General features: G+C 35.8%; 1 protein-coding gene across 1 annotated transcript in view; it reads right to left on the bottom strand.

Moving 5' to 3' along the window:
- LOC5563793 (protein MON2 homolog) overlaps nucleotides 1-13,562 on the bottom strand; it is a 73,547-nt gene extending 59,985 nt beyond the window's left edge. Inside the window, exon 1 of the mRNA XM_021846334.1 lies at nucleotides 12,560-13,562. Coding sequence (XP_021702026.1) covers nucleotides 12,560-12,679 — 120 coding nt within the window. The 5' untranslated portion in view covers nucleotides 12,680-13,562. The remainder of the gene's footprint in view (nucleotides 1-12,559) is intronic.
- Nucleotides 13,563-14,929: the final 1,367 nt, after the last annotated feature.

Here is a 14,929-nt window from a genome sequence, read left to right as displayed (position 1 = left end):
AGACACCTAGATATAAGAAATTAATGTAATGTTCGGAATGATACTAATAAAGAATTTAAAAAACTAGGGCGTCTGTACCTATGATCGCCAAAAAAAAAAATAACGGAAGCTCGTTTTTCATATCTGATAACATCATTCGAAAGCTCTTCTATTCTATTTCACGTAAAAAATAATCTCACAATGATAAAATCATTGAATCTTCCAAAAAATCATTTCCTCCATTACTGGAACATGTTTCAGTAATAGTGGTATTTGCTAACTTCTGTTCCTATAATAGTGGTTTGCATTGATTTCCTATTGAGACTCACTATTATAGGAACGCCCCACTATTACTGGTGCAAAGGAGCAAAAAAGTTAAAGTTTTTAGTTGTTTTCTACTATTTCCTTAATAATATTCTAGATTTTTTTATACACATTCATATTATTTTAACAAGGGCCATGTTAGAAAAATACACAAAGAAATAAAAATTCACTCATAATTCTTGGTTTGTGCTAACGTAAGAACTATCGTACATTTACAATACACGACGCGAGACTGGACACAACACTTATTGTTCTTACAAACATAAAAAGGAATTAAAATTTACCTTTTCCGTCGACCGGTTTCGGGCTCGATGTTGCCCATCTACAGGACGATGTCCTGTAGTCGGTTGGACATCGTCCTGTAGATGGGCAACATCGAGCCCGAAGCCGGTCGACGGAAAAGGTAAATTTTAATTCCTTTTTATGTTTGTAAGAACAATAAGTGTTGTGTCCAGTCTCGCGTCGTGTATTGTAAATAAAAATTGCCTATAACACGCTTGAAACCGCACTATCACTATTATTGGGATAAACACTACCACTGGATCAGCCACCCTATATCGTTAAAACACACGGTTTAGACGTAGTTCAAAAAGCGCACGAAATCGACCAAACTAAAACACTGTGCAGAGGGGACAAAGGTATGGAGAAATCCCCACGTTTGCCCAAATGATAATATTTAATTAGATTGTTCCCACTCCACGCAGATGGAGAAATTTTATGGTTTCGTTTCATGTTTGAACACGGACAGGAGGGGGGCGGGGTGGTACCTGTTTTCAACTTTGTCGTGCTTTGATTTGATTGTAGATAACAGATGGAATCAAGCACGCGGAAGAACGATTTCAATTTACTTCACCACAAATATTCGATTTAGTCTTTTCAAAGGCCTCCATTTGTGGGTCGGTGCCCAATATCTAGAAGCCAAATCTAACAAACTACACCTCTGTTGAAACGGCTCCAAATGTTCGTTTTATAGATTGCATCATCATCATTGTCTTTCTCTGTGCATTATTTGGAGACGCATCAGCAATTTTCGCATTTGCATACCAAATAGTAGCAGTATCTGCGGGGTCTGAGCTGTAGTTTATCCGAGACCGTGCACAAAATCATTAAACTGAATAATGAAAACATGTATCGCAAAATGTGATGCATTTCTAACGTCTCTTCACTAGTCATTTGTCCTTCCAGGTTTGGGATGATTGTGGGTAAACCTGACGAATGGAATTTCGTAGTTATCTTACTCATGTGATATAGCCAGTAGCATTGGTAGCGAGAAGTGAAGTCGAAAAATGTTATTTCAGAGATCTTTGTCAGGAATCCGAGTCCTTGTCCTTATCCGAGTGGTTAGAGTCCGCGGCTACAAAGCAAAGCCATGCTGAAGGTGTCTGGGTTCGATTCACGGTGTCGGTCCAGGATCTTTTCGTAAAGGAAATTTCCTTGACTTCCCTGGGCATAGAGTGTCATCGTACCTGCCACACGATATACGAATGCTAAAATGGCAACTTCGGCAAAGAAAGCTCTCAGTTAATAACTGTGGGAGTTCTCATTGGAACACTAAGCTGAGAATCACATTCTTTCCCATTTGGAAAGTAACGTCAGAAGGAAGAACATCAATACTATCCATTTTGAGGAAAGGATAACACAATCATTCGTCCATTAGTAAATCGTTGGTACAATTTGCTCAACCTTACAAGCCGTTATTAAATTACACCTTTTTTCCGCGATAAGAATTGGTTCTCCGGCGAACAGTCAGTGGAGGCAAACCGCTGCCTAACCCACAATAGCACAAGATTTATCACCGTTAATGGCACTCTTGCCTGTCGCTAATTCCTGCACGATACCAACCGGGGTCTTATCATTTCGCCGACAACAGCAGAACATTGAAACGTGGAAAGCTTGCCTCGATGAATCTCTTTCTATCGACACAGGTGGCAACATTATTTCGCCAATCCAATGACAGCGCCGGGCGGACACCAACGATGATTAATGATTGTCGAGACAACAGTGCTGAGCTGAGGGCATCAAGGTTGATAAATAATGTTTTTCAGCCTGAACTATCACGCTTCCGAAATGAATATTCGATATTGACCCTAGCTGACCTTGCACAAATTGACTATTTTAGAACTAATCTCAGAGAATTGTGAGAGATAACCATGAGGAGTTTCTTTAGAATTAATCCTGTGCTTCACAGGAAAAAATCAAGACATTCCTGAAAGAGTATTTAGAAAGGATTGATAGAAAACTAGAGGTAATAACTTTATAAATTGCTATATTAATTCTTGCAGAGATTCCTTCATAAACAAAACCACGAGTTTACAAAGATTGTTTTTTTTTCTAGAGATTTTTTTAATCAAACCCTCAAAAACTTCCGTCTTAAAACATGCGAGAAATTTTTAAGATAAAGCTTAGATCATAATTCATCAGAAATTCTTAGTGAAATTCGTGTCAGAATGTCAGAAGATTTACAACAAATACTTAGGTAATTACAAAAGCAATATCTTGAGTAATTACTGGAGGTTATGCAAGCAAAAAGTTAAGATGAATTCTTGGATGATTTATTTGAATGATTCTATGAGAATCCTGAAACATTTCTTATCGAAACTGCGAGTTTTATTGCTGGTAGAATGCGAGAGGGAATGCCTGATTCTTTATAAAAAATTGTGATCAGAGGAATTTTCAAATGAAATACATGTATTCCATTAATCCCTCTATTTATCGCAATAAAAATATTCAAATCGGAATAATTTTTTTGTTTCTTGATATTTTTGCACCATTTTTTCACAAGTTATCAAAAAACTCTTCTAGTTTGAGTCTAGTTTGTTTGTAAACTTTCTGAGTTTGTGTCGATACTGATCATTGGCCATCTGGATTCGGAGATACTCCAAAATTTCTTGGGGGACCGACGCGTAGCAATAACACGTACATTTTTTAGGCTATAGACATTTCATTGTAAACGGGTATTTTTTTTTTTTTAATTTTTATTATAATCCATCTAATTTATATTCATCCATGAGTTTCCTTCAGATATTACTCCAATGATTTCATCAGTAGCTCATATAATGATTCTTTTACGGACTTCCTAGAAGACTACATTCAATAATTCAACCTGGAATTTATCTAAGAAAGCTTTAGTAGACCAAAGACAAATTTAGTGCTCTTGGTCACTGAACATTTCTGCGATCGTGCCGGTTATTGTCTGCTTTTGAATTTAGTTAAAGCAGCGATTCAACAATAGTGTTATAGGCTGTAAAATTTAAAAAGATATATTTATCTTTTAAGCTCACTTTGAATGACCTAAGAAGTTCTCTGAGCCAAGCATGTTTCATGTTTTTCCTTCGTCGATCGTGTTGAAAATTTTTCCAACATGAAGAAATCTCTGAAGTTAATGGAAAGAGCTCTAGAGGATCTCAATGGATTCAGATCTAGGGATTTTTTTTTATTTCCGGTTTGGGCCGAAAGGTCTCAGATTTTCATGAAACTTTTTCCACAGGCAGGGCTCATCAATATATGAATAAAAAAAATTGAGAAAAATTGAGGGTCGCCTATTTTCCCCGAAAACTCAGTTGCAAATTTTTTGTTTTCCCCTGACACTACTTACTTTGAAAAATCATAACTCAAGAACGATGCATCATGGAAACAATTTTTTTATGAAAAAGAAAGCAAATTTTCTCAGGAATAAAAAAAAATATTAACTGGAAGAAGTTTTCCACCGTTGAGAAAATTCGTAAAGAAAATCCGGAAAAACTATGCTCCAACTCGTGGAAAATTTTCAAAAAAATATTTTTGAGAAGATAATTTCATAAGCTTTAATCGCTAAAATTTTTGAAATGTACTTTTTTTCGTTTTTGAGTTATGGCCAATTTTGTAAAAAATATGCAAATGTGCCATTTTGAGCCTTTTCTTTGAAAAATCATAACTCAAGAGAGAAGCATCGTAGAAACAAAGTTTTTTTTTATGAAAATAAAAGCAAACTTTCCCAGGAATAAAAAAAAAATATTAACTGGAAACAGTTTTCCACAAAATTTTCCACCGTTGAGAAAATTCGTAAAGAAAAGCCGAAAAAACTATGTTTCAATTAGTGGAAAACTTTCAAAAATATATTTTTGAGAAGATAATTTCATAAGCTTTAATCGCTGAAATTTTTGAAATGTACTTTTTTTTTCGTTTTTGAGTTATGACCAATTTTGTGGAAAATGACTATATAAGCCTTTTCTTTGAAAACCCATATTTCAATCGAAGCATCGGAAAAACAAAGATTTTTTATCAAAGCAATTGCAAATTTTCTAAAACATCTGAAAAAAAGATATGGGATTGGTTTTAATGAAGTATAAGTCGGAATGGATGATATTTTTCAAGAAAAATTACACCGCTAAGAAAAACTGAAAAAAACTGTTTCTGCCTTAATTTTTCATTACACTGAAAAGGGATTCTTTCTTTTTTATGGAACAAATAAGATTATTATTATTTTAAGTTTATTTATTCAATTATTCAGTATATAACTTACATTTTCATCTTAATACTATCTATTTTTTCAACCGGGAAGATTGTCTTTGGTTGCTAACACCAAAAGATTTTCGTTTCTTTGTATTATTAAGAACAAAGCATGCTGTATTTTCTTGGTTTTCATGTGCATCTGAGAATTCACTAGCAAAAATGCTTCGTTCGTCTTTTGGTATAAATGAATGATATTTTTTTGTTCCAGGAATTGGAACAACGTTAGAAAATCTTTCCTGAAGACATTTTTCAGCCTCTGAATAGTCATTTTTCCAATCTTTTTTAAATTGGTCTTTCACCTTTTGCGACTCAGCCCAGTCGAAAAATTGTTTGGCGTTTTTAATTTCTGCTGAGTATTAGCATCTCTAGCCATTCGCTTAATGTTGCCATGGACCTTTTCCATGTGAGGTTGGGAAAAAGTGCCATTCTGCTTTAATTTTAAAATCATTTTCATGGTTGCATACATTTTTGAAATTTGACATTAAGCGAATGGCTAGAGATGCTAGTATTAAAGCGTCTAGAACTTTGCGCCAGGATTGAAGAAATCTTTGGGAGAGATTCAGAAAACTAAAGACCGATCTAAAGAGAAATTCATATAATATGGAGCCGGATCCTATTCTTGGCTCTTTTAATTCACTTCGGCAGTGAGGTTTTCCGAAAGTTACTGAGTGCATATTTGGCTACAATATGCGTCGTATTGGAGTGCTTCTTACTGCCAAGATTCAAATGGTTCGGACGAGAAAAAACCCTCTATTCCAAAGTGAATTGTCGTACCCTAATTTGTGTACGACTTTTTGATGGATTCCTAGGAAGAAAAATCGAGAGGAACTACTTTAGGGATCTTTCTTTTATTTTATGCATTTATATTTGTATCTCTGGTGAAATCTTTGGGTGGAACCCTAGATGATTTCTTTGAAGAATTTCTGCAAACGTTACTAGAAGAAGCTCATGAGAAATCCCTACAACGATTTCTGGAAGAAACCCTGAAAGTATGCTCGACAGAACTGCTAGATAAATATCGGATAGAATCTATGGAGTTTCCCTGGTAAAAACTGTCGGAACCGACGGAATTTACGGTGGAAACAAAGTAAAATACTATACAGCAAAGTGTTTTATAACATGCATAGGCTCATGTCGACGTTTAATTTTTTTTATTGTTTTTTTTACGAAGAGGAGAAAAATTGTGACAGTTAATTGGTGACTTTTGCAGAACATGTTCGCGCGCGCGGATTGCTGCAATCTCCCATTTGCCTTTATTATTATTATTATAGCTTTATTAAGGAGATTTTCAGCCCTATGCTGGTTCATCTCCGTATTTGCCTTTAGCTTCCTTTTCAATCTAACTCAAAATCTCTCAATTCGGCATAGTCGGTGGGTTGAGGGTTCCCGTAGATTTTCTTCACTCATCAGAAAAGAAAAAAAATTGATCACCACTTGACCATCCAGTTTCCTGGCACGAATTCTGTCTACATTGCTCTGCTTGGATCCCAATTTGGTTGTCTGCAGACATGGTAGTACCGAATGCTTTGATTCCCGGAGCTGAATCTGTTGCACGGTACTACGTGCGGCACCGATAATAAGATATGGCTTAATTATCCTAATAACTTTTCCAATTTTTTTGCGCTCTTTTTTTCATGTTCATGTTCTATGTTGAAATTCTCTGAAGTGCGTTCAAACTGTGCTGAGAAAAAATATCTGATATTATTATTATTGGTTTAGAGCACATATTAGACGGATTAACATTCACATCTGACCACAAGAAACGCTATAAGAGCCAAACATGTTTGTTCCAATTCTAAGTGGGTCTCACCTTAGTTAATTTTGAGTAACAACAAATCTCGAAAACTTATTCAAACAAACTCAAGTCAGAAAAGTGAACAAACTTACATGTTCAATCCTACGTGTTTGACAGACGAAATTCTACACGTTCCGCTCTAAACCAACTCGATGTTTCACTTTAAGAACGTTTAATTTCAGGATTTACAAAACGGCGTAAGCAAGATTTACAACTTCCGCAACATAACCATTACTTTCACCGCTCCGTTGTATAGAAAGACAAAGTGACTTAACCACGAATCAAAACAAAACACTACTTGAGTCGATTTTACACTGAAACAAAAACGTCGTAAGTAACTGAATGAAACGGCTTATCATTTTGTCATACAATTTTTGTGGGAAACGACAGAAACTACCTAGTATTTTAACGCGAGCTGATGGCATGCAAAATTGAAGCGATATACACGGCGAAAAATGTTAATAAGGGGATTCACTTTAAAACAGTTTTGATACACAGGTTGTGGTTGCTTACGTCGATTTGAAAAAGTAATCGAGAAATTCATTTCTAAAAATAGTTCTTGAAGGTTATCGAAATATTTGAACAACAAGATCTAATATTGGGATTCAGAGTTTTTTTTTAATATATGTAATAGTTATTGATGCTTTCAGATATTTTTATATGTATCATGGTTCCTGAAGAAATATTTGAAAATATGTTTCTATCTACCGTCAAGCTACCATTCATCGTGCATTTAACAAAAAAATTTTATATATTATATAACTTTTCCAAATCATTTGAAGCGTACTAGAATACCACTACGTAGCGTGCAATTATACAATAATTCAGGGAAAAATATAAACCTAGTGATGCATAACAAAATATTACCCAAAAAATATGTTTGAAAATGTCATGTTAAGGTCGCCTCGTACCGTTCTATGTCACCATTCACCGTGCGTATACAGTCGACTCTCCATAACTCGATATTCAAGGGACCATCGACTTATAGAATTATCGAGTTATAGAATGTACCTAAACAAAAAATCACAAAATCGAAGGAACAAATTTCTGTATTTCTAATATATAATAGATCACCTCTGTAAGAACATAATATTATTTTGTTTATTGTACTTTACAAACTATTATTTGAAAACTTTTTTCGAAATGCTCAAAAAATCACTCTATTTTGACTGACAATATTTTTTTTATTTTCATGTTTTTCAACTTTTATTACAACTTGCAAGTGTTTTTTTCATCTCCAAACAAGAACTAGATCACGTTTCCCCAAATAAGAAAGATTTTAAAATAGATATCGAGTTATGGAGAGAAATTTTCCTCTCACGTAACATCGACTAGTGGAGATATCGAGTTATAGAAATATCGACTTATGGAGAGCGCGATGTATGGAAATTTGAAGGGACCGAAAAATCCATCGAGTTATAGAGTATATCGAGTTATAGAACATCGAGTTGTGGAGAGTCGACTGTAGTTTTCGTCATGATTTAATTTTGTATCTTGAAGAAACGTTGTTGATGGAGCAACTAGGTCGCTAGTAGGTGTGTACTCAATTTTAAGAGTATTCAAATCTTCATTTACAATAAAAACCATAAAAAGTTTAAAAATTGGATAAATAACTATGTTTTACTTGTTTTAATTATGAATCGTGGTTTACGGCCAACCAGCCGAGTGGAAGTTTAACAACTACCGAAAAGCTAAACATTACATATAATTTGCAATTGGATTAGATGGACAAATTGATGTGAAGATTTGCGAAAAAGTTACACGTCTTCTCAGTGAGAATCGAACTCACGACTCCCCGATCTCTAGTTGGGGCGCGTTAACCACTACGCCATGAGAGGACTCATGAACGCAGAAGTTAACCTGAATTCGATTTCAGCTCAATAATCACGTGACCCATTGGAAGCCCACACAATAGAAACCTCAGCCAGCGCAGTTGCTGGCTAGTGTAGTGTGCTATTCCTATACCTAAAAAACAATGCGCTCTCGGGCTAGGCATTGGATATATATAGAAAGCGTTGTGTTTGGATGGGCATCTAATTCTTCCGAAAGAGGTGCACTTTGCGAAAGAGGACCACGTGATTATTGAGCTGAAATCGAATTCAGGTTAACTTCTGCGTTCATGAGTCCTCTCATGGCGTAGTGGTTAACGCGCCCCAACTAGAGATCGGGGAGTCGTGAGTTCGATTCTCACTGAGAAGACGTGTAACTTTTTCGCAAATCTTCACATCAATTTGTCCATCTAATCCAATTGCAAATTATATGTAATGTTTAGCTTTTCGGTAACTATGTTTTATTAAAATCATTATAGGAGGTTTGACTGTATTTTCACAACCCTTCCATATTTACTCAAAAACTAAATATGAAATAGTTTAATGACGACATAACAATAAATCTAATATAACCGAATAATTACATGCCTTTTACACTAATGCACGGAAATAGGAACCATATATATTGAAAAGGATTTATTCACCGTGCATTTGGGTTTCAACTCAAACACAATAAAAAAAAAATTTGCATAAAATCTCATTGCTCATACGATGAAATACATCTTACTAAGAATATCCACAGTGAAAACTTGTTAAAATTTTGAAAAATTTCATACTCTATCGTTAAAATGAAAAACGGAAATTTTTGGAGTTTTTACTAAGAGTGTTGAAAAATCTCATCATCAAACAGAATTCACATTATTTTGACTACATAAACTAGGTTTTTCAAAATATTTTGTGACAAAAACAACTTTATTTGATAAGTTTTATCTTATTTTGCTGGCAAATGAATAATTTGTGAAAATTGTATGAATATTCTGTACGAATTTGTATATGTGCACGGTGAATGGAGGCCGCACGGTGACTGGTGACTTAACGGTATCTAAGCGCTTACACAGACAATAGCAATAAATAGACAAGCATCCAGGAAATACTGGAATTACTTCTAGTATTTTGCAGCGTTGGTAAACTCACACTCAAATTTCAATCAATGAGCTCTCCCGTGAAAGCAAACTCATTTGAGATCAGTGTCGCAAATCTCACGCTTGAGATTCTCATGCAAAATCAATCAATCACCATCAAAAATGATTAAATCAATAAATCTGTTAGAAAACAGTCAAAACCTAATGTTGTTGTTTACGTTAGGCTGGTTTGTTATATTTCTTCTAATCGTTAAATAAGAAATTTTTGCTTTGTGCGAATATTTTGTGGAAAAAATACAACGGGTAAAACGTAGGTACTAGTCAACTCATCCATGATTTTTTGCCTGTTGAATTTCATGATCGACGACTCACGCATGAAAAATCTCAAACATGAGTTTAAGAGAATTTGAGATTTCCACAACACTGGCATTTTCTTGTAAGTATTAATATTAGTAGCACATCAGTGATGTAATTTTTTTTAAGATACGATTATTCAAAAAATCGTAATAGAGATCAGGGCTTTTCAACTGAGCTTTTCTTTGAAATGCATCATTTTCATATCGGTTAATGTATGCGTACAAAAATGATCGTGAATCAATAGTGATTCTATTGTTTGTCAATACAGTCGCCACTCCATAGAGAGATATCGAGACAAGGAGCCGTTTATGAATGAAAACTAGATTGAAAACCACTTCGTTACCAGGAAAACAATGAGCAGTAATACGTCATTACGCGTCCTAATTTGGTTTGGTTCTCAATCATTTGGTCTAGTAACCTTTTATGATATCAACCTACGGAGAAGAAATCGGGAACAAAATATCAACAGGGGCACATCAAGATATGAAGATATCGAGATATGGAGAGGAAAATTGTATTGTATCGACATAGGGAGAGATATCGAGATGTGAAGAGTCGCCTGTAATTACACTAGTGAATCAACAAGTAGATTATTCCAGTATTCTAATAAGACCTCAAGGTAATTCCAATAACTACTTTACAATATTGAATTGAATTGGTTTTGTTTAATTCGTCAAAAGTTTTGATGCTCTACAGACACCATGAGCGTTAAAAGGTTCACCCTCTCTTTCTCATTGTAGCTCAAAAGCTCCATTAATTTGCGACGAACTTGAGACAATGCGAATCAGATGAATACTATGCAGTAGTTACTAGAATATTATTCAATACTCATCTGATCAATCCAAAGCCAGCTAACTGTTTCAATAGTAAAAGTATAGATCAACAATAAATTAACTATTGAAAAACAAACAATTTGTTTAAACTGATTTAAAAAAAAAATAGTACTTTACAAAAGTTTAAGCATTCAATATTTTTCGTAAAGGAATAATGGATTAAGTTTGTAGAAAAGAAAGGGTTAAGAAATGCCAAAATTTCGACAAAGGGTGCATTCTTCAATGGTCGAAATCCATTGGTGTGGACTAATCAATCTTATGCAAAATTCGCTCGCTTTAAGGTGAAGATGAATCGATGCCATACTTCAAATTTTCAAGAGCACGGATCTGGAGAACCAAACACCCGTTTGAGCTGAAAACTTAATCGATTGGTCACCACCATCGAGTGACCAATCGATTAAGTTTTCAGCTTAAACGGATGTTTGATTCTCCAGATCCGTGCTCTTGAAAATTTGAGGTTTGGCTTCGATTTATCTTCACCTTAAATAAAGTGTTTCTGCGTCATCACTTGCACCAAACATTTATTTTATTCAATTTGATTCAAAATCCTTGAAGTTTCTTCAAAATTAGTAATGGAAATTTTTGGTATACAGTTAACTCTCCCTTACTCGATATTCCGTATCTCGATATCGAGTTAGAGAACCATATTAAAAGTTGGCTTTCATGGCTAACTCGATGGTCCCTTGGAACGCAGTTGCACCGCTTTTGTGTTCTGTAACTCGATACCTCCCTAACTCGATGGTCCCTTCGATATCTAGTGAGGGAGAGATGACTTTAGTAAAGTTTTAATGCAAATTTTAAGCCCAAAAGCTTTTAGAAAACTATCGATAACGAAGATAACATAGCTGCCGAAAATACAACAAGTCTCTTTACCTTTCTAACATAATTTAGAACTTTTTTTCATAACCATGGATAATCGAGCATTACCTACAACTCTGATCTGTACAATAATTAAATTTTGTATTTATTGATTTGCATTTGCAAACATTTCATTTAAAGTGTACATGTTTATTAAAGAACTGAACTATTAACGTAGGCGGCTTGGTAGCGGGGTGGCCGAATTTTTTTTTATAGAAAAGTGCATTGTACCAAAAAAGAAATGGTTGATACCATTGGTTAGCTCAGGGAGGTTTTGACACTAAAAAATCAGTGAGAATTCCATTTTTTCAGGTAGTAGGCACTCTGAAATATTCAGAACATTTCTAGCAATTACATTTAGTATGACTAATGATTTTTTGTTCTTGAGTGTGATATACAGATATCGCAATAATAGAGAAAAAAATATCTTCGTTGTTCTATTATTGCGATATATGCTTTTTCTCGAAGTTATAGAATTTTTTCAAAATTCAACGTCTATCATGTATGTAACTACATCTATCATGAACTGATTTACCCACTGCATATAATTGTTTTGATTTCAAACGGAAGGATTCACGCTTACGAAGTGCGTTTCGCAGATAGAGGGATAGGTTAAAAATAAAGGCTCTTCATGATGCATCATTTAAAACTGTTTTACCAATGATCAATCTCGTTTTATTTTGAAAGCATTAATTTGATCCAGCTTGAGAATAGTGTAAGCTTTCATTAGCATTAATAATATCCGTAATGCCAGTAAGAAGAAGAATATCCAAAGAAAATAAAGTAGTACCAGACCTGTGGCACTGCCATACAATTTCTTACATCTACTAGACGAGGGCATCAAACTTGAATGCATTTCAGTCTAAATCATTACGGCTTCTAAAGCGTTTATTCGTCATTGACCCCATTTGACCTCGCACAAAAGTAGGCACCACTCGAACGCCTCTTTCACCGTTGATAAACTGCCCCCTGTCCTAGTGAATGTCTTATCTTCATCATCGGAAGACTTACCTCCTTTATCTGCGGGTACTTTTTCTTCGTCTCCAGCGATAGCTGGCGAAAATCATTCTGCAGCACCTCGAGGAACTTTTGGGCCGCCTCGGTGTCTGTCGTTCCGCTCACGAAGGACATCTTTCCTTACTTTATATCCTTCCTCTCTTCAAATTTACTGCTTACAATCCAATCCAGAATCGAACAACCTTACGTAAGACTATGACCTGTTTTATTGGGGTAAACTTTGTCCCACTATTCAGTTTGAGTTACTTCCACTCCTCAGAAGATGATCTCAATTTTACTGCGCTTCCCAGAACAACGTTTGCTTCTCACATCAAACAGACTTATTTGCTTTCCATCTTCTAGCCCCTAAGCTAGTTTGCATTCCGCTGATCTTCCCTTCGCTTCCAATAGACTTAAGTTACAATTTTTTCTTCACCTGCATTGACACGTAAGTGCTAAACAACATTACAAGCTTCTCTGGACATCATTTTTTTCCATTACTGCACTTCACACCTCCGGAGGGGGGCAAAGCCCCAACTCTATTTTCCACTCCGATCCGGAATACCTTCGTTATCAAACAGATCTATCTATCTTTGATTCTCTTCTTCGGTTTCCAAGTGGAACGATGATTCTATTGGATGAAAATTTTCACTTCCTAAGGGCTTGCGGACACTCTGCCGGAGTAAGGTACCGTTAGAGGCCCAGATTTTTTCCTGCTCTTGTGACACAATCGCAATCACTTGCACAACACTTTCCTCTTTCACAAAAAATCACTTCTAATCGCACCGATTTACCCAAATCACTATTTTCTCGGATGATTGAGGTACAGAACTTTTCCACAACAATTTTTCCTGCCCCGAACCGAATTCCAAGACGACGATGATGACGATGGTGGAAAGTGGTCGTATGACTGACCGATGATGGTGTCGTTTTGGTTTTTCCTCTTGCGTTTTGGTCGGCAAGCGAAGCGAAAACGTCGCGACGACGAGGAAAAGTCCACCGTGGATGACAGGCAGCAAAGTGTCAACAAAAGAGGGAAAAATGTTCCGCGAACAAGTTCCACATGCACGGCTTGACGGATTGAGGAGTACATGGGAAAAAATTCTGTAGTAAAAATAACTATTTTAGCTGACTACGCCCATTCCTAAAACTACCATGGAAATTCAGACCAATTTACTATGTTTACGGTACACCCCACCGCATTACTGGTACATTTGAGAGAAATAATTTACAACAATCTGATTCCAACTACAGACATGGTAAAATCAAGCGCATTACTGGTCTGCTGAAAATTGCCGGTGTGAGCGCTTAAGTTAACCTCCTAAAATGGTAGGTTTTACCGCACAATTTTTTTGCGTGTAGGAAAGTGAACCGAGCTAGAGATGCAAAAACTGACATATAGAGGCGCTGACCTTCTAATTAATGGATCATTGAAGAGAACACATTCGGCACTCACCGCATTCAAACCGCGGCGCTACTGTATATGGCATTTTACATTGTGACAGCATCACTGTTCTGTCAAACACACAAGACTACGGTGGTGCTCTCTATGCGTTGCATAGGAGCCGTTATAGTTATTGGGCGGTATAAATAAAAAATAGCGTTGAACTTTACTACACAGCAAAAAAAAAAGTTGTTGAATATTACATCGAAACTGCTGCAACCAAGTCATTCCCTCGGTTGTGTAATATTACACAGCCCGACGTACTCGTGGGCTTTTGGTGTAATTAATGCGACCGATGTAATTTTTCCGATGTAATAGTTTCAACCTGGGAGGGAGGCACCGATACCACACACGAAAAATGAAACAAAACTTTTCTAAACTGCAAGATAACTCCAGCTCCCTACCGACAATCAAGGCAGGCTTGGGGAAAATCGCTAGTTTTCATTTGTTGTGCACCTTCGATCTTTCTGGACAAACATGGGAAAAGGGCCATAGTTTTCTGTGCTTTTAATTTTCATTTTTATTTGTAAAGAGTAAAAAGATGCGTATTTCAATACTTACGCTCTATCAAAATGAAAGATGCTATCTTGACATTGCTTTTGGACTTGCAGGAATTGAATTTCAACCGATTGTTGTCAACTTGGATAAAATGCAAAAATATGTTTTGATAAATTACGCGCTTTTTCATGTTTGTCCACTCTTTAAGGTCCGGGCTCACAGTGACAGTTCGTGACAGCAGAAATCTCGGCTCACCTTGACGTACAGAAATTTTGTATCGGTTTCTCCCTCCCAGGTTTCGACGTACACAATACGATGTAATCGATGCGATGTAATATGAAAAATATGTAATCTAAGCGATTTAGGAGGAAAAAGCGATCACAAATTCCGCTCAATGGTAGATTAAATTGCTTTTTTATTCTTTTTGATCCTTAATCATATTT

This window comes from Aedes aegypti, chromosome 2, assembly GCF_002204515.2.
Source record: "Aedes aegypti strain LVP_AGWG chromosome 2, AaegL5.0 Primary Assembly, whole genome shotgun sequence".
Lineage (NCBI taxonomy): Eukaryota > Metazoa > Arthropoda > Insecta > Diptera > Culicidae > Aedes > Aedes aegypti.
Note: the sequence above shows the minus strand (reverse complement) of the source record. Positions and strands in the feature narration are given on the sequence as shown.